General features: G+C 39.5%; 2 protein-coding genes across 2 annotated transcripts; both read right to left on the minus strand.

The window, feature by feature from the left end:
- Window positions 1–253: 253 nt before the first annotated feature.
- Window positions 254–10,250, minus strand: LOC145485999 (zinc finger MYND domain-containing protein 19-like). The gene is made up of 10 exons (XM_081464694.1): window positions 9,966–10,250; window positions 7,801–7,860; window positions 7,252–7,358; window positions 6,608–6,672; window positions 5,843–5,924; window positions 5,109–5,205; window positions 4,484–4,544; window positions 2,903–2,961; window positions 2,212–2,277; window positions 254–1,062 (listed from the first exon to the last, which is right to left on the minus strand). Exons 1-10 carry the CDS (start codon window positions 10,017–10,019, stop codon window positions 982–984), a joined length of 732 nt encoding a protein of 243 aa, XP_081320820.1. The 5' UTR covers window positions 10,020–10,250; the 3' UTR covers window positions 254–981.
- Window positions 10,251–12,237: 1,987 nt separating this feature from the next.
- LOC145486028 (uncharacterized) lies at window positions 12,238–24,348 on the minus strand. Its single transcript, XM_081464728.1, has 3 exons — window positions 24,309–24,348; window positions 15,714–16,194; window positions 12,238–14,888 (listed from the first exon to the last, which is right to left on the minus strand). Exons 2-3 carry the CDS (start codon window positions 16,170–16,172, stop codon window positions 13,875–13,877), a joined length of 1,473 nt encoding a protein of 490 aa, XP_081320854.1. The 5' UTR covers window positions 16,173–16,194; window positions 24,309–24,348; the 3' UTR covers window positions 12,238–13,874.
- Window positions 24,349–24,350: the final 2 nt, after the last annotated feature.

The raw sequence follows: 24,350 nt of genomic DNA on the forward strand, positions 1-24,350 counted from the left end.
ATAATTTCTAGCCTCAAATAGTTTTAAACACATAGCTTTTGGTACAAATGACCAATTTAATATGGCTTTGGTTCAACAGAAAGACCAAGCAGATGATTTTTTTTGTGCAAGTCTGTAATTTCCTCATAATTTGAAGTTTTGCAGTCAGCGAAAACTAAAAAGGGTGTTGATACTCGTCCAAATTGAAATATGTCACGTTGGAATATCTTTGTCTGACAGTTCTTGATAATCTCTAGTCATTCCTCTCCCAGAATAAAATATCAAGTCCATTTATTCTCTAAAAAATAACCTTGCAACAAGACAATATTCATATGCCATAATTCTGAAAGTTATAGCGACAAGTTCAACATAATCATATGTCAAGTAATCTGTACTAAAGTTAAACCTTAGAGAAAAATAGGAAACTGAAAATGCAAGTATATAATTCCAAGAAAACACAAATTCCAAGTACTCAGTCAGCAAAATACAATTGTTTTAACCTGTGAGTATTTCAGAAATCAATATTTATCGACTGAATTATTTAACATACAAAAAAATATGTCATTAACAATAAATTCTGATTTGACCTTGAAATTTAACTTGAGGACTTGGGTTTGCACTGGTTAAAAACTGAGAAACAATAATACAACCATCTAAGAGTCTTCTTTTACAAACCCCTTATTTATGGATACACTGTATATATGTATTTGAATTGTAACCAAACCTCGGAGTGAAAGTGATTTTAAGTTGACATTGACAACATCAGGTCTAGTCTAACCTTTCTACACAGGCTTAGAAGGTATAAAATGGACTACTCTAATCTCCTAAATAAACACTTTAAATATAAATAAACACTATATGAATTAAGAAATTACTGTGAAAAGGTGCTGGTTCAGACTAGAAAAGGCAGCAATGAGACAAAAACAAAATAAACCTAGTAAATTGACTAACGTTCGGTATATTACAAGACAGCAATTAGTGGAACTAGATAACTGCTGCAGTCTAGCGGTCTGGATACACATCATAACTAATTCTCTGCTTTGCCTTTTCTTTGCAGTACTTCTTGTGAGAAGGCCAGTCTCTCTGAAAATAATGATCATTGACCAAACAAGAAAATCAGTTAGGATTTGCAATGTAAAAAATAATATATTAATTATAGTTAATAAATACGTATGAGACATGACATGAAGGCTGTAAAAGGGTGTTGTTCTTGTGGTACCACACCTGTACAAGTAGTGTTTGATGTAACCATCTCTCAATATTTAGTACGGTGTGCTAAACCTTGATTACATGTATTAAAACCCCGATTTTCTGACCTTTCTTTCTTGAAAAATTTATTTGGTATTTTTATTAAACCCAGAGTCTCCAATTCTTTGCCCACACCCAACTCCTTTCTTTTCACTATCATGGATACTGCAGAACTAAGAGATTGTATGATCGACCACAAAAGACTTCCAGTGCAATATATTTCATTCCAACACTTCAAACAGTGCAACTGGCAACTGCATATTTGTATTAAGTATACTATAGATTATATACACCTTATTCCAAAATGGCCGCCATTTTAGTATTCTTTTGTTTACTTGAAAATGAGCCCTTGTTGCCTCATTTAAGGGAAAATATTCTTTTGAATTTTGAGTTTAAGAGCAAGGCAAAAAGGGCTATTTTGCAAGTAAACAAAAGAATACTTAAATGGTGGCCATTTTGGAATAACGTGTATTACATTATACTATAGATTTCAGAAATAGGAAATACTTGAACCATATTTCCCCCAAATGTTCACAAGTGTTTTACTCTATAACTAGGTAGAAACATGGAAAATGTTTTCTATTTCCCTAACAAAATACTCAGAGAAAAACACGTGAAAATCAAGAGCAGATTAATTGCACAATATCATCATTTGACTACAACTACCAGAATTTCTTTTGATTTTTATCATACACATTTTGAAGTCCCAGTTAGGTTTAAATAACAATTGCCCTAATTAGCATAAGAAATGGAAAAAAGTGAAGGATTCTGGTAGTTGTAGTCAAAAGACACCATCATGAAAATTGCCTAATATTGTTTATTTCAATTTCAAATGTAAATTCTTTTTGCTCATGCCATCATTGCATCAAGTACTTGTGCTAGTTCTGTGTTTCTATCAAGTTAAAGAATCACACCTCTTAACTTGCACCTCCCTACAGAGCGTTTTGTAATATTACTTATAACATGTTGTATACAGTTGCTAACCTCTTGACAAAGAGCTCCACAGTATCGTACTTGTTGGCACTGTCCACAGATACTGAACTCCCGAAGCTACAAGGTCACCAAAATTAAAACTATGTTAATTAAAATAGAATCTACAATACATGTTGGTTTTGTGCTTGAAAAATTAAAACAAAACAATACAAAAATACCAACAAAAACAGACATATCAAATGCACAATTTCTATTGAATAAATATAATGAATGTAAGAATGTGTACTCATTCTGGAATGTCCAAGCATTTCAAAAAGTGCAGGCATCTTAGGGCTTGAAAAAAGTGCCGTCCAGCTGTCCAGGACAAGTAGATTTTCCTTCTGGGCAAGTACCTTTTCATTCTCACTTGCCCAATGGGTAAGGGATCAGGCAAGTTGTCTGCCAACTAAATCATTAACAGAGCAAGCTAAGACTTGCCCAGGGCAAGCAAAATTTGAGAACAACTAGTCCCAAGGGCAAGCAAAACTTGAGAACAACTAGTCCCAAGGGTAAGCTGGAATTCAAGTTATTTTTCAAGCCCTGTATCTAAATTCACAGTTATGCATACTGTCTAGCACTTAGCTTTAAAGCAATGGCAACAAACACCTGAAAAACATCCAGGCTTCAACAGGAGCTTTTAAAGCTACTGATAACCAACTGCAAAAAATTTTAATAAAACAGCACAAAATATCTCAAGACTCACTTCAGTTTCAATTTTACAGCATGGGGGATAATGGCATTCATAAAAGGACAATGTGTCATCTGAAAGAAAACAAGAGATTAACCATGTACATCTGTAATGAACATTAGCAAAGTTTTCTCCTGATGGAACACTGTTTGATCTTCCAAAGTAGGAGAGGGAGGGGTGACAATTGTGGTGGTATTGCTCATTGGGGAAATGGGGAATCTTGGGGAAATCAATCTTTTTGGTAAAATATAGCTTTAAAGGAAGTGAAGAATGATCATCGCAGTAAATTTTCCAATTTAAGCAATTGGAAAGAAGAAGCCTGAAAAAAAAAATCAGGGCTTCAATGGGATTCGAACCCGTGACCTCCGCGATACCGGTGCGATGCTCTACCAACTGAGCTATGAAGCCACACATTGGGAGTGAGGTCAATTAATTGAGTTCATATCTTCCTGTGAGGAGTGAAATGATGTGAAGTATATATGAAATAATTCAGATTTGAACTACGGTTGTAGATGAAAGTGAAGAATGATCATCGCAGTAAATTTTCCAATTTAAGCAATTGGAAAGAAGAAGCCTGAAAAAAAAAAAAAATCAGGGCTTCAATGGGATTCGAACCCGTGACCTCCGCGATACCAGTGCGATGCTCTACCAACTTCTAATCCTGTTGAAGCCCTGATTTTTTTTTTCAGGCTTCTTCTTTCCAATTGCTTAAATTGGAAAATTTACTGCGATGATCATTCTTCACTTTCATCTACAACCGCAGTTCAAATATGAATTATTTCATATATACTTCACATCATTTCACTCCTCACGGGAAGATATGAACTCAATTAATTGACCTCGCTCCCAATGTGTGGCTTCATAGCTCAGTTGGTAGAGCATCGCACCGGTATCGCAGAGGTCACGGGTTCGAATCCTGTTGAAGCCCTGATTTTTTTTTTTTTTTTCCAGGCTTCTTCTTTCCAATTGCTTAAATTGGAAAATTTACTGTGATGATCATTCTTCACTTTCATCTACAACCGCAGTTCAAATATGAATTATTTCATATATACTTCACAAAATATAGCTTTCTCAGCAAAACTAGGGCCCATTTAGCATCATGGCACCCAAAACACTGATATTTAAAACCGGTTTTTTTCGGTGAAAATTTGGCAGTCAAAGGGTTAAATCAGAAAATGACTGACTGAGCTTTTGTTTGGGCCAGAATAAAGTTGCCATGGTAGTGGAAGTAGTAGTGGTAACAGTGGAGGTGGTAGAAGTGATATTGGAAACTACATCTAGACATTTAAGACCAAATCCCTCAATTCTGTCACTTTTTTTCCCAGAAATTCCCTTTTAAGTTGACTAAGTGTCATAGCAAAAAGAGGCTACGTTTTCTTATTGTTATCATATCACTTCAAGAATGACATGTACTATAAATGAGAAAGAAACTGACATTAAATTTTCTTCCCTAGTATATTTACTGGTATCATCCATCTCCTTAGAGCTTGATTTTAATTACTGAACAGTAATCACTAATTTGTTTAAATTTAAAATTTTGTCTTTGACAATATCAATCTAAAAAAGTAACAGCTCAGAAGCCATCCTTCTCCTTACCTTCTTCGATAACTTGTTCCCCATTAGCATTATAACACTTGTAGTTTAAATTCATAAAATGCTGAAAATAAACATATGGAACTTAAGATGAATTGTTAGATTTGGCTTTAACCATGGTACATAATTTAAAAAAATACTTTTTAAGTCACTTTTTTTTCTTCAGTCTTTATCTGCAAGTATTGGTAAGCTTAAATGTGGACTTTGAACTGGTTTCCAATCATAGCATCACATGTGACAAAAATGTTTTGGAAGCAGCGTAACGAAGAAGCAAACAAAGGAATCCAGGGCTTCAATGAAAAGCCTCAAGAGTAACATCTCGTGTTCTAACCCCTTGGGTATGTATTGGGCAATTACAGATTCAGGGCAAATATTGGCAAAGTGTCCCCTAGACCTATGCCAGTGAGGCTTGGGGTGCAGTGCCAAGTATAGTCAAAATGCACACCATTCCATGTGGGGTTTGGTTGAAACACACGCATATACAAAGACAAAACAAGTCAATTCAGAACCAGATGTGTCAATACAATTTAGGATATAGTTTCTTCTGAAACCTTTGACAACAATCACTGTAGATATAATTAAATAATCTACAATCACATTAAATATCTATTGTCATAAATAAACATACCTCATGTTCAGCTTCAAATGGTGGTAATCTGGATACAGCCATCCAGTATAATCTTTGATCTTCTCTTGGTTCACTTCCACAATTATTATTACTGGCACTGAAAAAAATAAAACTGTCATTGTACAATGTACATCATATCAAGTTTGTGTGCATCACCAACATGTACATAGACACAATTGTAATGTTATAATAACCAGGATTTTGACACTGTCAATAAAAATCATCAGCAAGGCAATTAATGCAGCACTCCACAAACGATACATGTATTATGTGCTCCCTGAAGCATGGAATTCCTTGGACCAGGGTCTAAATGTAGTTCTAGAATGATCATTTTCTGCTGATTTTAGCTTCTCTAATGCGCAAAATCTACACTATAATATTACATATATATTAAATATAAATTACTCACCATGACATTTGAGGACCATCAACTGATTTAAGCCAAAGATTTTTGACCAAAATCTACTTTTTACTTACATGTACAACCCAGGTTATTCTAAGATGTCTATTTTTAACATTTTTCAGCCATTATTAAGTAATTTCTCATATATTTCTATTATGATTACCTCGTGTTTACCCAAAAAGCCCTCAACAGCACAGTGCATTCTTGCACCTGAGATGTTAATTTGTGTGTTTTCTTGGTTCTCTAGCTTACAGCCAAATGATGCGCATTTTGTTTGGTCTTTTAATACATTGACATATAATCATAGTCACTACTCATGCTAACCACATACCTTTCTGCATGGCTAAATAATTGTACTTTTGAGTTCTTGCTTGCTGATGAAGGTACCACACACAAGTTGTTTAATCTGTTGTCTGCAAAACCATAACAACAACAGTGGTACAAGTAGTAAATTTCACATCAAATCCGTAACCTGGATTTAACTGGTAGCAAGGTTTATTGGCAATGTGAGCTTGAACAATAAACGACCAGCAGGAGAGGTAGGGGGCGAAAGAAAAAAAAGATAGTAAGACAACTGATGTCAAGTGGACACAAACTGCAAGAAAGTCCTTATGGTTGGGGCCCAGTAGTCCATCATTCCAGACCAGTGTTTAGTCATTTAACTGTGGTTTCATGTAGCATCATGTATCCAGGAGTATTTCTGCTCCTCCTGGTTAGACAGAGCCACTAGGAGAGTAGCATTATATTCTTGTCGAAGAACAAGGTCTAAGAACAAGGTCTTCAACCTTGACAAATCAATCCTCTTAAGACAAGTACAGAATACAAGTCAACAGACTAATTAAATGATCAGAATATTCATGCTCTCTCTATTTGTTATATGAACAGGCACTGCAATACCTAGCCAATCCTAACTGTTATTATTTTTTCAAGAATGTGCTGACTGGTTTGAACATTACACTATTGGTGTTTGTTTCAGTTGTGACCTGAGGGATCTTAGTTAATTTATAACAGTCAAAAGAGAAGTGATCCATGGAGGCATGTACATCAAGTACATTTCACTTGTATGTGTGCATGATAAAATGTCTGATGTACACACCCACTGTAACACCATTTTTGTGAGAAACTCTAAAGCCTGGTGCAACACCACCACAGTGTCGTTCCCTAAAAACAATCAAGAAACAAGAGAAGATTATAAGTGAGGCTCTAAAAGTTCACATAACTTGAAGACACTAAGTCTTGTATCCTTAACCTTCCCTCCCTTCCCAACCTAATTTAATACCAGACAATGCATCTTTTTTTTTCGCCATCTTATGCTGGGCATTGTACTCAAAGGTAAATAAGTGAGCCACTTGGATGCAGCTTAGAAATACATGTACATTCTACATAAAAGAAGACACACTAAAAGTAACGTAAAGGTAATTTAAACATTTTTTTGCATCTTTTAATTTAGTTAAATGACAATTACTTAATAAAGTTAACCACAAGCTTAGCTGGCTCTTCAGACAAAAGCAGGCTCACATGGAACATTGCAACTTTGTTAAGACTGGATCTTCAAGTTCTCAAGCATTTTTGTCCAAAGCGGTTTAGTAGCAGTTGTCTTCATAAGTCCTAAATGAAGCTGGACTTCCTAGCTGATAAACATGATACAGTATTTTAACCTTTCAAGTCCAGGTTCAAACTATGAAGAACTCAGGTCAAGGAAATTAAAGAGTAAACAGACAGAGGCAGCAAATATCTTACCAGATATACTCATGAAAATAACATCCATTTGTTTCTTCTCTTGACAAGTCAAATGCATACGCAAATATATTAGCTCCATTACCATCTTTGTTGACATCAACTTTTGCCTAAAAGTTAGCAAAATGAATGTTGTTCAAATCTTATGAGGGAGACAGCATCTTGACCATTTCAGATCAATCAGCCTTATGTGCCACAAAGGCAGAATAAGGATCTATGTATGAATGCATGAAAGGACTGTCAGCTCTCAGCCAATAAAAACAGAGTTAGAAAGCAATGCCAATTGGGTATAAAATCACTTTCGAAAAACCTACAAACAAGTAAATATCTTGATAAAATGCTTGTTATCAATGAAGAGACTTTGTGAACTATGGGTAGTTGTCAAGACATTCAACTAATTGATATTGTGGTACCATAATGTATCAATTTTCATATACATACACATAGTGTGAGTAATCAAATGTTAAAACTGAATGTTTATAGAGCAATATCTTCAAACAATTATCTCCTCTACTTGTTATTGTCATAAAAAATGTAAAATGCTTTTCTCACCTCAAATCTGAATCTCTTTACAAGATGGATGTCTTTTTCATCCAGCAAAGAGTATTTATGCTGTAACGGATAATCAGAGACTTGTAAGCATGAGAAATGTATTCTAAAGGAATACTAAAAATCTATTAAGTATGTATTTACAAGGTTTCCATATAATATGGAAACCTTGGCCTGGTTTGTTCAATATTATTGATAATTTACATGTAACACATTAGAAACCAAGATAATAATAAAGATTATCTCCAAGGATTCACATCAACCTTGTAGACACCCTATGTGTTCTGTAAAAGAAATGCATGCAGATATGATTGTTGTCTAATCACTGATGAAATAAGAGTTGCTCTAAAAGAGAGAATGTTTGTCTTACACAACTGTGCTCAACCCACATTCTTAACATGCCTCTCTTGGTATCATCAGAAATCACCACATGTGCCCACAGTTTACCACTAGCAGTCTGTTTTTCTCTCAACATTCAACAGGGATCATGAGTCGCTTAAAAGGGATTGGGACAAGACATAGGTGAGGCACACATGGGAAGAAAATCAGACATTTTTGTCCTTGTCTCGTCCCAGCCTCTTCTCATCAATACCGCCAATAAACACTTGTCTGACCCTAAGAGAAAAGACTCCCTGCTGGCAGTCTTAACTTACCCGGTAATGAATATGTGAGACAAAATCTCACTTGAGTCTAACAAGCTGGCCTCAAGAAGAGAAAGATTGCAGAACCATTTAAAAAAAACGGAAGTGCTCCCCAATCGGAAGTTACCCTATCAGCATGTGTACAATTTACACTACCAGCACACTTCGGTAAGATCAAACAAAGCGACACAGAGTTAGTTTTTCTCTTTCTTTTGCCCTTGTTTTTCTGTTTTCTCTTATTTTGTCTTTGCTTGTACTTTTTTAATTTTGCATTTGTGAAACACAAAGAAAAAACATCTAAAATGTAAGCGAATTTGCAAGTGATTGAGTTGTTTTTATTTTTCGCGCTCAGGCTGACACAAGTAACCAGAAGTGAAATTTCACCTCCTTAATAACACGTGTGAGTACGCACATGAATCGGTTAATGGGCCCTTGATATACGTTTGACTGTAGTCTCATGCTAGGTTTGATTACCAGCCGCTGTTCAAGAAAGGAGTCCACACAACTGTCCCAAACTCACAGCTGGATGCATGAACTTTGCATTGTAAATTTAGTGCATATATTAAATTGTGAATGACATATTTACGTCAAAGACGTGCTTTGCCGCTCACATGTCCAGCTGTCTCTCTCCAGGAGGAATGTAGACTGGACTCAAGTGAGCACAGGAAATCAAGCCTAGTCTTGCACACATCTAGCTGCCAGTTACATTGGTTTTGAGAAATAAAATTGTGATGATAATGCACAGTGTCCTTCACAGTCTGAGAACTAAATACTTTCAAGGTACTCGCAAGAACATGATTAGATCACTGGTTACACCCAAGAGATCTGTAATTTCTGTAATACAGAAAATGCAGTAGATGAAGAGCTCCCCCAGTGGTTCTTTAATGTTAAATAAAACTGGGGTGTTTAGACTGTAATCCTTTAAAGTGTCTATTTAAAACAATTAGACTACTCTTCGTCAACTGCTATGAAAGATAGATGCTCATGAAACACTCGGCTTCTAGTCTAATAGTTAATTAGATCATAAGATAGAGAATAAATACACGTTTATGGCATGTATACTGTATAAGGAACAGTGGCAGATGGGCAGGCGTGTGTTCATCTACGATAAGCCTTAATGATAAACAGTTCAATGGATAACAGCCAAGAGTCATAGCACTATAGCTTCTAATCCAGTTTTGCCTGCAATGGAGATTGCGACGTCTACACTGGTAAAATATATTTCCAGTCAGATCAGTTGTCAACTACATTCATTACCTCCAGTACATACTTACACTGTATCAAATCTCTATCTTGAAACAAAAGAAAACTTTATCCGAATATCGATGCACGGACCAATTTTAAACTAAGGCTTACACATGAAAGAGAAGCTTGCTTGTAAATTAAATTAGTTTGGACATGTACCATAAGCTTAAGTTAAGCTTATATTGAGGAATATCAACAATTTTCTAACACTTCCATCTCTGAAGCCGATCAAAGATAAGCTTTGCAAGTTGATTTAACTGATCAAAATAATTCAGCACTTACCTTACCACCAGCCTTGCCGATATACACAATGCCTAGCTTCTGCCCTGCTTGCATTATTCCTCCGAATTTGGTTTATACACCGAGATTTCTAAAGAAAACACAAGAGGGCAAACATGGCGGATTTCTTGCACTGCGATCCCATCACCTTGCTGATCAGCGGTCCCACGATCAAACCACATGGGGGCTTGGTAACCGGGCATATCATCAGAAACAGTCTCCTTTGTGTGTCTTGTGTACATGTGGTTCTGTAGCATGCTTCAAATACGGGTTAACCACATACTCTACGAAACACCCAAGTTACGAGAGCGGGCCATGAGAGGTGACTGCATTCGCAAGATACACTACTGTTCGTGATAAAGGAGATTCCGCGGATCACGAAAGACATTTAAGAAAAAGACAAAATATACGTTGCGATTAAAGAAGTGTTTGCACTCAAGAGAAAACATTTTTTAACCCGAGCAGTTCTCGCCGTCACAGCAACCGGTTGGAAGAGCGCGAAACGACATATTTTTACTAAGACTAATATTTCCCCTGAAACTAGAATTGTGAAATATTCCAAGCGTGTTAAATGAATATGTCAGGCTTACAAAGATTCAACCGATCGCACTTGAGAAACTGAACCCGTGACCTTCCGCACACCGCTATGAAGCTATAACTACTGAGCTGTGGGGTACATGATGTGGATAAATGTACCATAAAAAACGAATGGAAACGTATTCCCCATGCCAGTTAATGTAACTTTACTAGACCTCGGAAAGAGGTAAACATTCCTTTCAAACTTGGAAACAAAATAAATGCAAAAGTATAGAAAGAACAAAACACTGACAGATCATGGAGAACTGAATAAATATTTCGCAACGAAACAGCAAAGCATAGACGTCTTGTGATAATACCTGAGCTATTACGCCATCAGAATAGTCTTTTTTTATCAAGATTATTCCAACTCAATCATGTTCAGGGATTACAAATGATCCTAATGGTTTGCATTTTATTACTCTCATGATTCAAATGTTTTCCGTCCACACTATTCATTTGAAAACCCAACAATGGTCAACAATCACCGTTCACTTCGGATGATTATCGTGACGTCATCGTTCAAAAAAAAAAACTCCGTTTTTAAAATGTTTTCCGTCCAAAATAAAGCGAAAAGCAGGCGTCTTCAAATTCGTCCGGTTAGAAGAGCGTTTTCGAAAAGCTCCGTTCTCGTGACGGATTAGTGTGGACGGTAAGCCCAATAAAGCTGCGTTTTCGAATATCTCCGGAACACTGTGGACGGGGCCGTATTTAGCGGGTTGTATTTTCGCAGGAACTTTTCGCGAAAATGGAAGAGGCGAATTCCACGGTATTTAAAGTCTGCGATTTCGCAGAAACTGAACGAAATTGACAAGAATTTTCTTAAAGGCTTAAGAGTATCCCAGAATATAAAGTCACCATTCAGAATGATAGTGAATAGAACCATAGCAAAACAAACTTCAAAAACACGTTGACATGTTGTTTGCGACAAAGCGCAACGTTATATTTTACACAGACATGTCTTCTGTTTTTTTGTATGACTCGGAGAAAGAGAGGGTAAACGGAGCACTGATAAGAATTTTATTTTGCTCTGATCTGATTGGTTGCCAATCGCAAATGGGCGCTCTATGCATATTGGGATTTGGATAGGATGTTAGGCTTCATTAAGTCTAGCTAATTAAGTTGAATAAGTGCAACGCGACGGCCTTCCTTGGCAGCGATGCTGTAGCGGTACCAATCAAACAATACAGCAGCTTTTGATATTTGCCATTTTTCCTTTTTCACTTCCTGCATCGAGCCATTTTTCTGGTTTAACCTGAAAAAACAGACGGCGTTTCCCTACATTTATTCTACTCTTAACTATGCAAGCACGAAGCCCAGTCTGTTTCAATCTGATCTTTGCTTATATATTGTGCAACGACTGTCAATTCCATTTCACAAGTACTGGCACAGTTTTAAGTCGCACCAAATCACCAAAGTTCAAAGCGTTATCATCCTTCCTCAGAGCAGGACATATTTTTCAAGTCGGATCAGCAAATAGAATTGGGAAGAAACAAGATTATTTTAATGATTTTTGATAAAGCCTAGTAAGTTTTATCAGCCTAGTGCAGATGGTCGCCTACCCTCCCTTTCCACAAGTTAACGTCTCACTAACTTAATGGTGGGGAGTGAATCTTTTTCTGTGGTGTTTTTTTGTTTTTTAGTTTACCCCCGTCGTGGTTACGGCTTATGTGTTTTCGTCATTTCACACCGTAGTGTTTTCTCGCACAGTGGAAGAAATTTTTCACGACATACTATTAAAATATTCCGTCCTGCATCGTTTCCCAACAACTTGGATGACGAACGCTTACATACAAAGGTGCGATGAAAAGTGTTTTCGTTATTTGATTACTTGAAGTTCTCTCGAGTTTACATGTACATGTAGTGCTGTGGCTCCGATTCATGGAGGCGCTGTTACCTAATGTTTAGCGCGTCGAACTCTCGGTTTAGCGGTCTGGGTTTGAGTTCTGAGGCTGACGCCACAGAACTTGCCAGCAGCATACATGTATTGATTTGCTGCTGTTAATAAGAGGAGGTACCGAGATCTCTGATGTTTTGTCCTTTATTTCTCGGACTACTGTCTGGTACAATCTTCGTCTAACTTCTACTGCTTCTACTTCCACCACTACTCAAGTGGACACGCATATGGGTAGCTATGTGCAGGGGCGGATCCAGGATTTTTCTAAGGAGGGGTGCACCACTATAGAACGGCGTAACTGACTGGTGAGGTAAACAAATTTTAAATGCGAATACGAAGGCTTCATTTCAGGGGTGCACACCCCCTGTACCCTCTCCCTAGATCCGCCCCTGATGTGTGGGCCACACGTAATGACTGACCTTGGAGGATTCAACATCTTTTTAGAATACTAACCCAAACACTTACACGCGACTTCCAGAAGCGAACTACAAAGTTGAAAATAGAAGCTAAAGTTTAAATAACAAGAAACCTGAACGTACAGGATCTTTCGTGGGAGATCTAGCAGACCGAGGCCATTAAAAGAACCCGCCAAACATGACCATTGATAAGGTATTGTTCGGAGCTTAAGTACTGCTGATAAACTAAGATAAACAACTTGAACTCACAAAGCTCTCTGTGTGGGTAGTCCCGCCCTAAAATCACAAAACTAACGGGATAACTACGAAATGATAAAAAATTGTTGATCACTAACCAAACTGACTAAATTCTATAAAAATTATTCAGCTTCATAACATATGTAACCAGTTATGAAGATATGATTAACCAACTAGGAGCTGCCAGTTGGCTTGATAGCTCACTTCGTAGAGCACTGCACCGGTATCGCAGAGGTCATGGGTTCCAATCCCGTTCAGGCCTGAATTTTTAAATTCTTAGGCTCTAATTTCACACCTGCTTAATTAAGTTGTGTGTATAACTGCGATGATCAATCATATCTTCATATCTTTCTCCGTAGTTCAAATATATGGTCTTTCATACATTCACTTGTATATGTAACCTGTTGTTGTACTAACATCATACCGGGGGATACATCTAGCAGATTCATGCTGTAAGAATCCTCGTTAAGCTCAGGCCTTGAGAACCAGTTGGGCCCCGAGGTAGACTCTTTTTCTACTTCTATAGTTTTTTAAGGAATCGAATCAAGAAGCGGTGGCTTATGGCTCCTGTGCGACGTCCTGACTGAGTTTAACTGTTCCTACCGTTCCTCTGATCCCACCGTTCTTACTGCTCTCTATTGCATCCTAATGACGCCGGTCAATGTGGTCATCGTACATGAGCCATTAGCCCACAAAGTTGGAAACATTAAAAATATTTAAGAGCTAAACTAGTGCTCGTATTATCATCAGGCAAACGCGAGAGGAAGTTGAGAAGAACGCAAATGTTTATTTACTGTAACCGCGAACCTTGGGCAAGAGTTCAAGTTCTTCCAACTCTTGTTTATTTTCATCAGAAGATGTTGACGGCGGTACTGGCGGTACATTAATTACCATTTCTTCTCCATCGATTTTCTTGGATTTCTCTGATTTCTCTCCTATGACCTTAGAGATTATCCAGGCTATTAATGCAGAAGCAGTGTATAAAAGGGCCGCCTTAACTACTTCATTTGCAGTTTCCCTTATGAAAAAGGACTGTCCAGCTAACATCACTAGAGTAACAAGTAAAACTGTGGAAAACCAAGCAAATATACAAAGAACTAAATTCATAGGATCGAAATCGGAGTGAAGTATGATGAAGACAAGAAAAACAGCGACAACAATAACAATGGAAATAACTAGTAGAACAGTAATACCCCATAATGGGTTAATCATAATTCCGATTACAAGCCAGCAAAAATAATATATAGTCAGGTTTGTCCACAGAAAGATACCAACTTTTGCCACGAATTCTGTTGAGGTATTTCCTGGAAAGAACTGATATTTTTTTCCTGCAAAAATGCTAGCTGGTACTAGCACTACAACCTCCAAAAATATCAATGGTAGGATTACATACAGATCGCACAGAGTGTTACCAGATTTTAAAATTCCAATGGTCGTGAATAGAAGTATACTCTTTCCGATTGATAAAACGCACGATACAACGTTAACAGCCTTAGCTAACATTTGTCTCTTGCTTTTGTTTTCTGGACGTTTGTCCTTAGTCGAATTGTCGTTTCTTTTGTTTTTTGTTTTATCTTTTTTATCATTATTATTTTCAGGGTGAAAAAGAGCGAAAGTTATTGTGGCCAACGTTGGGCCAAAAAGTATTGTAAAAACAAACGAACACCACAACATTGCCCTAATGTAAGCCCTGTGCTCTGCAGGTATAGCAGATATGTTTGTCTTGTGGCCCTCTATGACACACTCAGCTGTGTTCAGCGTTGGATCTTTTATTCCTGGGCTCACGGCCAGATCTTGAAGCTTTCAAAATAAAGAGTACAATATAAGTGTCTAAATATAAGTGGCTATTAACCCACGGTTCCCAAATCAAATTGGAATTTATAAATGTTGATTTCTGTGGATGGAGGAAAACCAGTGAATAATCTCGAAAGAAATTCTCGGACCAAGAGCCGTCAGCAAGAGCCGTCAGCAACTTTACATTATGACGCAAGGTCCAAGATTCGAAGCGGAGTAACACTGGTGTATAATTACTATTGAGGGCTAGCGCTCAGCGAAACGGTCCCCAAACCCCACCCTACTCTAAGCAACTACAGTGGAACCTCACCGTTAGGCCGACCATGCACCTAACCATGTCTGCTCCTTTTTGGGGGCCCAAAATATAGCTCACTCTTTTTCCTCCTGATTTAAGTAAAACCACTTTCGATTGAGTGTGGCCACACCGCCATACGTATGTGAAAGTGTTGGGTGCCCTGTAATGGAACGTCGTGAAAAAACAACAACTTCTGTCTGTCCTGATGCATTCGGGGAAAGCAATACTGCCAGTGAGAACCCGGGGCAAGCACAGTGTTTACGCAGAAGAGCTAAGCGGGGTTAATTACATGTAACAAGCTTCCTGGATCAGTGCAAACGGCAAGACTCAAGATTGCAACTAGGAACGTATACACAATACTTGATAAAGAAGGAACAGCCCATGTCGACAAGTCCTGACTGCATTAACGAGCTGGCCGTAAACGATGTTAAAACAACTACAAGTTTACAACTTAAGTAAATACATTGTATATCAATTAACATCGCATTACTCATGATCAACTGGAGAACAGACGAATAGAACTGCTCATAGCTTACCTCAGCCAGAACTCTGTCGATCATTATAAAGCGGTCATCTTCAGAGACGTTACAACAGAACGGCGCAATTGTGATATTTAATTCTCGCTTTCGAGATGTGACTAGGATCGAACCAAGAGACAATAATTCAAGAACCTTTGCAGGCAAGGCAGCGTATAGACATGACATGCTCCATGTGTATGGAACTGGTGAGGATTTTCCCGTTTGGTTGAATGTATGCAAATTGACATGAACAAGAACAGATGAAGGCTTCCTTGCAGGGTACAGAGCTAGAGCAATGTTGAAGTAGTTCTTCGGCGATGCCAAAGCACTGTAGACATCTGCGTAGGTTTCAATACAGGTGGTATTATTCACACATCCTTTGATCACATTGGCTTTGGTGTGTTGAGCAAAATTCGTCACTATGACTTGGATCAGCAAAAGCAGCAGGAAACACTTCTGCAAAGTGGCCAGCAACATTATGGAGGTCTCCACCACAGTTCTGTTTGAAAGAAAGTTACGAATATTAACTGCTTGATTTCTGAAAAGTGAACTTTACTTTTGGTTACACTCAACAGCGAGACCGCAGCTAATATATCACAAACTAAAATCTTTTATCGATTTTACAAAGTGGCTTTTAGCCACGAAACTCGGAAAATGAATCCTCTGTAAACAGTGGCAGTTTCAGGGCCCTTGAATTGAGTTCTCAATATCCATATGTCGATTAGTAAAATAAAAATAAGATAAAATAAATAACTTGCAAATAGAACTGACATAAACTATTAAGAATCCCAACTGGCGCATGGTGGGAGGCTGACCAGGTGGCTATTTACACAACGCAGTCGAGAGGTTGAACTCAGGACTACCGAGAAAATATCCAGATAGCTGGAGGATGGAGGATTTGAACCACGGACCTCCAGATTTCAAATCCAGCGCCCTTAACCACTCGGCCACGCCGCCTCCACAGGCTCATTACCCATTGATTACCCATCGATTACTCGTGGATTGATGTCAATGAGTAATTGACATCATAATTCAGTAGTATACACGACCCCACAAGCTTTGTAGCTTTAATTTGGTGTGGGCGGAAAGCATTTTGGAAACGGAGCTTTTCGAAAACGATGACCTGAGTTTTCCGCAAGCCGGCACAAATCCAAAGTGACTGGTGATCGCTGCGTTTTCAAATTTCTCCGCCGTAACCAGTGTGGATGCTGCCTCAGCTGTCGTTGTTATTGCACAGGACATCTAAGAAATGTACAAAGATTTATGACGCACGTGCACAGCCATTGTACTGCTTATTAAATCTTTTGAGTGGTGACGTTATCGTCTCCCTCAAGGTTTGCTTAAGCACACTTTCAATCTTTGAGTAAGGGTGTCACTAAACACCGGAACGGAACGGTCAGAACGAACCAAAACACCGGAACGAGCTGCAAAGAGCCAGGACACCGGACTCAGAACAAGCCCGAATGGCACGAGAATGGGCCGAACTGACACCGGAATGGACAGAAATAAAACGGAATGAAACAAACACGAACTGGGCCGAACGAAAATGAATCAGAATATACAAGATGAACCGGAATGAACCCGAATGGACTCGGAATGGAGCAGAATGGCACCAGAATGAGCGGCTTTTTTCGCGTACAACCCACGCGTAATGCGCGAACTTATGTTAACAAAGGGAGAGATAAGTAATTAAGACTGCATTATTATCGTTGTTTCTTTGTCACGTGTACTACCAATGCAGTGGACGAATTACGCTAATTACATGCCACAATTCCAATCCACCAATCCAATCGTGTTTTCCCTCAAATTGGAAATCTTGATCTGGATAAAAACAGGTATCAGAACAGCGCGCAATGCATTGAGCTACAAGTTTTCATGTCGCCGAAAGTTCGCCAGTTGACTTCCTCGATCCTGTCCTTGACACTTCGACCACCATCTACCATCCCCGTCCACCATCTAGCTAAGACCCACCTCAGCCTGTCATCCCACAGCAGCTTGCCTATCCTGCGCTTGATACGTCGTCTATCCTGGATCTATTCTCCACAGCTGGTAGACAACAGAGGTTACCGCTACAACGTCAAACGTCTTAGATACCACTGACTGGCAATGAACAGTCAGGGCTAAGCTAGCTATCGTGAAGTGAGCTTAATAGCTTATTTTATATCTGTTGGTGCTAAATTGAATAACTTATTTCTCAACTCTCTTTTAAGTCAACCCATGCAGGGTTGTCTCTCTTTTAGATCAACCCGGTAGTGATACAACACAACGACAGTAGTTAGCAGTTATCAGCCCATCCCCACAACCGCCGAACAGTCCCTGGAGAAGTAGTATCTGCCACCATCACTACAACAGCGAAGGCCAAAGCTGTGGCATATCGAATCAGAGCAGTTTCTGCCGTCGTCGAGGAAGTTCTGCTGCAGAACATGACTGATGAACCCTGAACAAGTCTACCCTGGCCAGAGTACATCGCCAGAACTGCCCACAGAATGCGCCAGCAACTCAGACCGAAAGACCTGGTGGAGCCAGACTTCAAGATCGCCGATAGCCACATTTCTGACGGTTTCTTTCGCTCACACGTTAAAGTGGGTGGCCATCGCCATCTCAGGTTCGCCACCGGCCTGCAACTCCAGTTCCTTGCCCGCATAAAGAGCTGGAACATCAACGGTACCTTCAAGCTGTGCTGAAACCACTTTACTCAGCTTCTGACGGTACGTCAACGCGTTCGTCAAACAGGACGACCACGCTAAACACCCCTTTAGGAGTGGCCACCAAATAAAATGAAACACCGAACTAAAGCAATGACTAACAGGAGTGATTATAACTTGCATGGGACTGGGTACGTTAGCTATTAAAAATGGCGGGATCTGTATTTCGAGCATTGAATTAATATTATTATTATTATTATTATTATTATTATTATTATTATTATTATTATTATTGAAGTATTCCTCGATTGAAAGCGGCTTTTTTTTGGGACTGAGACGCAAAATAATTCGTGATGAGGTGCAATGTATTAGCCAAAGCGTACTCGAACGAATAATGTTAAAGTGTAAGCGACCGGAACTGACGTAAGGGTCACGCAGTTAGGTAACCGGTCGTTTAGCCTCCAAGTCGATTAGCCCCTGACCGTTTCGTATCAGGCCTTTCTCTGCAATTCCCCCCTACCCCTACCCTCTTGCTAAGAAAGGTTAGCCCCCAACCTGAAGTCGAAAACTATCTATTTCTCGTTCTGGAGGCTAATCGACTTTTTGGGGCTTACCGGCTAGGGGCTAATCGACTTTTGGAAACGATGGGTAACCGTCACGTAAGCTTTACTGTAGTATTGATGATGTGATCGTGTACGACCGAAATGAATTATGGTTGTGATTAAAAGCACATGGTCAAGTGTAACGCGTGCACTTATTTTGGTTGAATCCGGATGTTTCACTGACCGTGAAACACTACAATTGGTGACGAGAATAAAGTGATACGAAAACACATCTGTTTAAAGGAAAGTTATGGCGACAAATGACGAACTTCGTGGAATAAAGTCATTTGATTGTTGTGGAGATAGCACCAATGTAGGGCCAAGATGGCGGCAATGGCGAAAGGCGTTTCAATTTTATGTCCATGGTCGGGGGATCACAGCAGCCGCTCGAAGAAAGGCGTTACTTTTACATTGTGCAGGAATGGAAGTCCAAGGAATCTTTGAGACCCTAACGGATCCCGGTGTACCTGAAGGGGAAGAAGAAGACAACGTATACAAGGCTGCACTTCGAACACTCGATGCATACTTAACACCACAAGTGAATGTACCGTACGAGTGACACATTTTTCGGGAAATGAAGCAAGAAGAGCATGAAACGGTCCATCAATTTGTTGTACAGCTCAGTAATCAAGCTGCGGATTGTGAATTTGCCACTACGAAGAATAAGCAAGTACGTGATCAAGTTATTGATAAATGCTAGTCCACAGAGCTTCGGCGAAAACTTCTGGGAAACGGACAAGAGCTAACATTAGCAGAAACGCAGAGGACTGCTCGATCGCTGGAGTTATCGCAGACCCAAGCCAGACAGATCGAAGGCGATGCGGGAGCGTCTGTTAGTGCCATCAAAGAAGACAACAAACCCGAAGGAAATGGAAGAAGTGATCAGAAGAGTTTGAAATGTTACCGATGTGGACAAAGTGGACATTTCGCACGTGACAAGCATTGTCCGACAAGATCTAACACCTGTACAAAGTGTCATATGACAGGACATTTTGCCTCAGTTTGCTGAACAAAGAGTAAACAAGAGCAGAAGAAAAAGAACACACGGAAACAAGGTGGACGGGGAAAAGTTAACTGCGTGGAGGATGGTGAAGATGATGAATATGCTTTTACTGTGGGATTCGGTAAATCATGGGACAGGAGTGAACCAGAGATGGTCGATTTACAAGTTGGAGGTGTCACTCTTAATGGAGTTCTCATCAACTCAGGATCATTATGTAATATCATTGATCAGAAGACGTGAGAAGAATTGAAGCAAAAGGAGTAAAGTGCAAGTCAGAGAAGGCAAATCAGAAATTGTATCCTTATGGAACTTCAGAACCACTGAACACGCTGGGAAAGTTCGACGCATTAGTAAACCTAGCTGGAAAAGATGTTACAGCTGAATTTATTGTCATTTGCAATGAAGGCAGGCCGATACTGGGCAGGAAGACAGCCATGGAGTTGGATGTACTAAGGCTGGGACTACAAGTTAATGCTGTAAATACACCAGACCTTGTTGATAAATACAAAGCATGTTTTGAAGGAGTAGGCGAGTTAACTGACTATCAAGTTAAAATCCATGTGTACAAAGAAGTTAATCCAGTGGCTCAGCACCACAGGCGAGAGCCACTCGGTCTGAGAGAGAAAGTAGAGAGCAAGCTGCATGAGTTAGAGCAGCTGGACATTACTGAGAAAGTAAAAGGACCAACACCTTAGGTCAGCCGAATAGTAGGAGTTCCCAAACCTTCTGGTGAGATTCCATTGTGCATTGATATGCGCCAAGCAAATGAAGCTATTGTGAGAGAAAGACATCAAATTCCCACCGTTGATGAGGGCCTCCACGACATGACCCAAAGCAGTGTGTTCACCAAGTTAGACCTTAAATGGGGCTATATCAACTGGAACTGAGTGAAGAAACACGTGACATTACAGCATTCTCAACACATGCTGGACTTTATTGTTACAAGAGATTGATGTTTGGCGTGACCTCAGCTCCTGAGATCTATCAGCATGCTATCCAGCAAACTCTGCATGGATGCGAAGAAGTGCGTAACATATCTGATGATATTATTCTTCATGCTAAAGATGATGACCAGCAACATAACGAGAGGCTCGAGAAGCTGTTAGAAGGATTGCAACAAAGAGGTTTGACCTTGAATGGTGAGAAGTGCAAGTTCAAGATGCCCCCGTTAGAATTCATGGGAAACCTATAGATCGTTTTCACGTGACGTCATCATTTTCTAAAATCGAAAACTAAAGAGCCACGAAAGTTGTTATCCCCATCAGGCATAAGAGGGGGTAAATTTATATCTGTTTACAATTTTACAGCTCAATAGTTTGTTTTGTTTGGAAAACAGCGTATTTTGAATTTCAGCGTTATGGTGGTGCGTGACACAAAGCTACGATCGCATTTGTCGAATCATAGACCTATCTCATGATTTTTAGCTTTTTTAGAAGTTAGAGCATTTGGAAAAGTGCTTATGCAAATGCTTGTTTGCTCATTACAGATAATCAGTCGCCTAGATAGCCAAAGTGACTTCCAGATGTTTACACTCTTTCCCGGCCGCCATGTTGGTGCCCATCCGGATGGGCACCAGCATGGCGTCTCCATACAAACCTCTATAAATTTGGATAAAAAATGTCTCCGCATATCTTTCATAAAAAAAACTGCTGTGACCTGAATCTTGGCGAGAGTCTTTGCATATTTATCTTCTTTCTTTTCCCAGATTCTGGACTTTATCTATTGAACGGTTTTGATTTATATTTTGATCTATTTTGAATGGCGTGACACTGAAAACCAGCAATTGTCTACACGTGGTATTGCACCAACAGAATCCAAAGTTGAAGCAGTAGTCAATGCCAGAGAACCTGAGTCTGTAGCAGAAATAAGAAGTTTTAGGGGACTTGTGAATTTCAGTGCAAAATTCATTCTAAATCTGGCCACAGCTGCAGAACCACTTCGACAGCTGACACGAAAAGGAGTAACATTCACATGGGGTGAGAAGCAACAAGAAGCGTTTGAAGCTCTGAAGGAAACACTAGCAAGTGCTGAAACATTAGCTTACAATGACAAGGATGTCAAAACAAGAGTCATTGCTGATGCAAGTCCGGTACAACTAGGCACTGTTCTAGTTCAAGAAAAAAATGGCAATTGGAGACCAGAACATAGCTGATGCTGTGTCTTGTCCAACCCAAGAAGTTTCAAATGAAAGCAAGAATACATTCGGTATGTTGCAGAGAATGCAGCCCCCAGAGCCATAACTATCCAGGAAATTAAAGAAGCATCTGCTGAAGATGAAGAAATTGCAGTGTTAAGGAAGTGAGTTCAGACCAATGATTGGACTGTCGGGGAGCCAGCTTTTAAAGCTGTGAGAAACGAGTTAACTGTGCTAGGGAAGTTAGTGTTGAGAGGAACTAGATTAGTCATTCCGAGGAAACTTTGCAGGCAACTACTGGATCTAGCTCATGAAGGCCATCAACGGAAAGACTCCGTACATATACCAAGGTATGGCAGCTCTGTATAGACCGTCAAGCAGAACAGAGATGCAGAACATGTCATGGTTGCCAGCTTGTTGGTAAACTGTTGCCCCCAGAACCAATGAAGAGAACAGAATTGCCTACACAGCCATGGCAAGACCTCGCAGCAGATCTGCTGGGACCCTTTCCAAATGGTGAATATCTACTGGTGGTTGTTGATTATTTCAGTCGATTCTTTGAAGTAACTGTAGTCAGTGACATCTGGCAAAATGATTAGCTGTCTGGAAGCAATGTTTGCTACTCATGGACTACTGCTGTCAATAAAAACAGACATCGGTCCACAATTTGTGTCAGAAGAATTTGAAGCCTACCTCAAAGATCAGACAACAACAATGACCACAGAACATCACCCCATTATGGCCACAAGCCAATGGTGAGGTAGAGAGACAAAATAAGAGTCTGCTGAAAGCTATGCAGTTTGCGCACAGCGAGGAACGTGACTGGTGACTGGAATTGCAGAAATTCTTGCTCGGTTACAGAAGCACACCACACACAACTACTGGAGTGAGTGCTGCTAAATTGTTATTTGGAAGAGAGATTTGTTCAAAGCTCCCAGGTGTGGAAGAGTTGCACTCAGCTAGCAATGACAGTGAAGTCTTGGACAGAGATTGTGAAAGAAAGCATAAGGGAAAAGACTATGCTGATAATCTGAGAGGTGCTTGTGAGTCAAACCCGAAAGAGGGAGACAAAGTTCTTCTTCAGAAACCGAAGTCAGACAAGCTGTCACCATCATTTGAAGCCACATACTATGAGGTGGTCAACAAATAAGGAAATCATGTGGAAGTCTCTTGCTGGCGTCCACTACAAAACAAATGTTACTCCCCTACAGAAGTATGAGGAGGATAAGTCACAAGAAACAGCCAGCAATCCTAAATGGACATTGTCAAAAGACCCAGAAACTAGTCAGGAAGGGGGAACCAAGAGTTTCAACTCTGCGTTATGTGTTGTGGCCCAGGTGCAATCTCAGCCTGAGAGGCTAAAAGATTATGAACTCGGTTAAGACTTTGTTTACATGATGGACATTTCTTGAGAAGGACATGTCATCTTTATCAATGTGTCATTTTTGTATTGATTTAAGTCTTGGATATTGAAGCACTTCTCTTTGAGTTAGTGGCCATTTAGAACAGGTTGTAGTATGTATGTATTGTTATTTTGTTTATGAAATTGGACTGGACAATTTATTCGAAAAAAGGGAGAGATTGTAGTGTTGATGATGTTATCGTGTACGGCCGAAATGAATTATGGTTGCGATTAAAAGCACATGGTCAAGTGAGTTGAATCTGTAACGCGTGCACTTATTTTGGTTGAATCCGGATGTTTCACTGACCGTGAAACACTACATTTACTACATTTTATAGTCCATCAGTCGACCACACATCACAAAAACGTTCCCGCCAATATTTCAGTAATTTCCTACATGGAGCGAAGCGAAGCCAATTCTGTACGGAGCGAAGTCACTTCGGTATTCGTGGGAGTGAAATCACTTCCGGGTGTGGAGCAAAGTTACTCTTGTAAAGAGCGAAGTCACTTCAGTATGAAGCAATTTCACTTCTCATGCAGAGCGATCTGACTTATGCGCTGGAGCGAGCTTCTCTCCATGGAGCGAAGTGACCGTGAATTTCATCCATCAAACCGCAACGCAACTAGCCTGTCCACACAGGCAGATTTTCCCCTTTTGTTTTGCACAACGCAAGACCAACACACCAACTGACTAACATTTACACGAAATATATGACGCCATGTGCGAACGAGAAAACGTGCAAAATTACTAATTAAGCATTCCTAACACTTATAGCTCCTCTCTTACACACTCAAAATAGACTTTGAATAAAAAAGCACTCACTAACCTTCCTCACCAACAACAAAACAGATTTCGTCGCCCACGAGTG

The sequence above is a fragment of the Orbicella franksi genome, chromosome 1, assembly GCF_964199315.1.
Source record: "Orbicella franksi chromosome 1, jaOrbFran1.1, whole genome shotgun sequence".
Classification (NCBI taxonomy): Eukaryota; Metazoa; Cnidaria; class Anthozoa; order Scleractinia; family Merulinidae; genus Orbicella; species Orbicella franksi.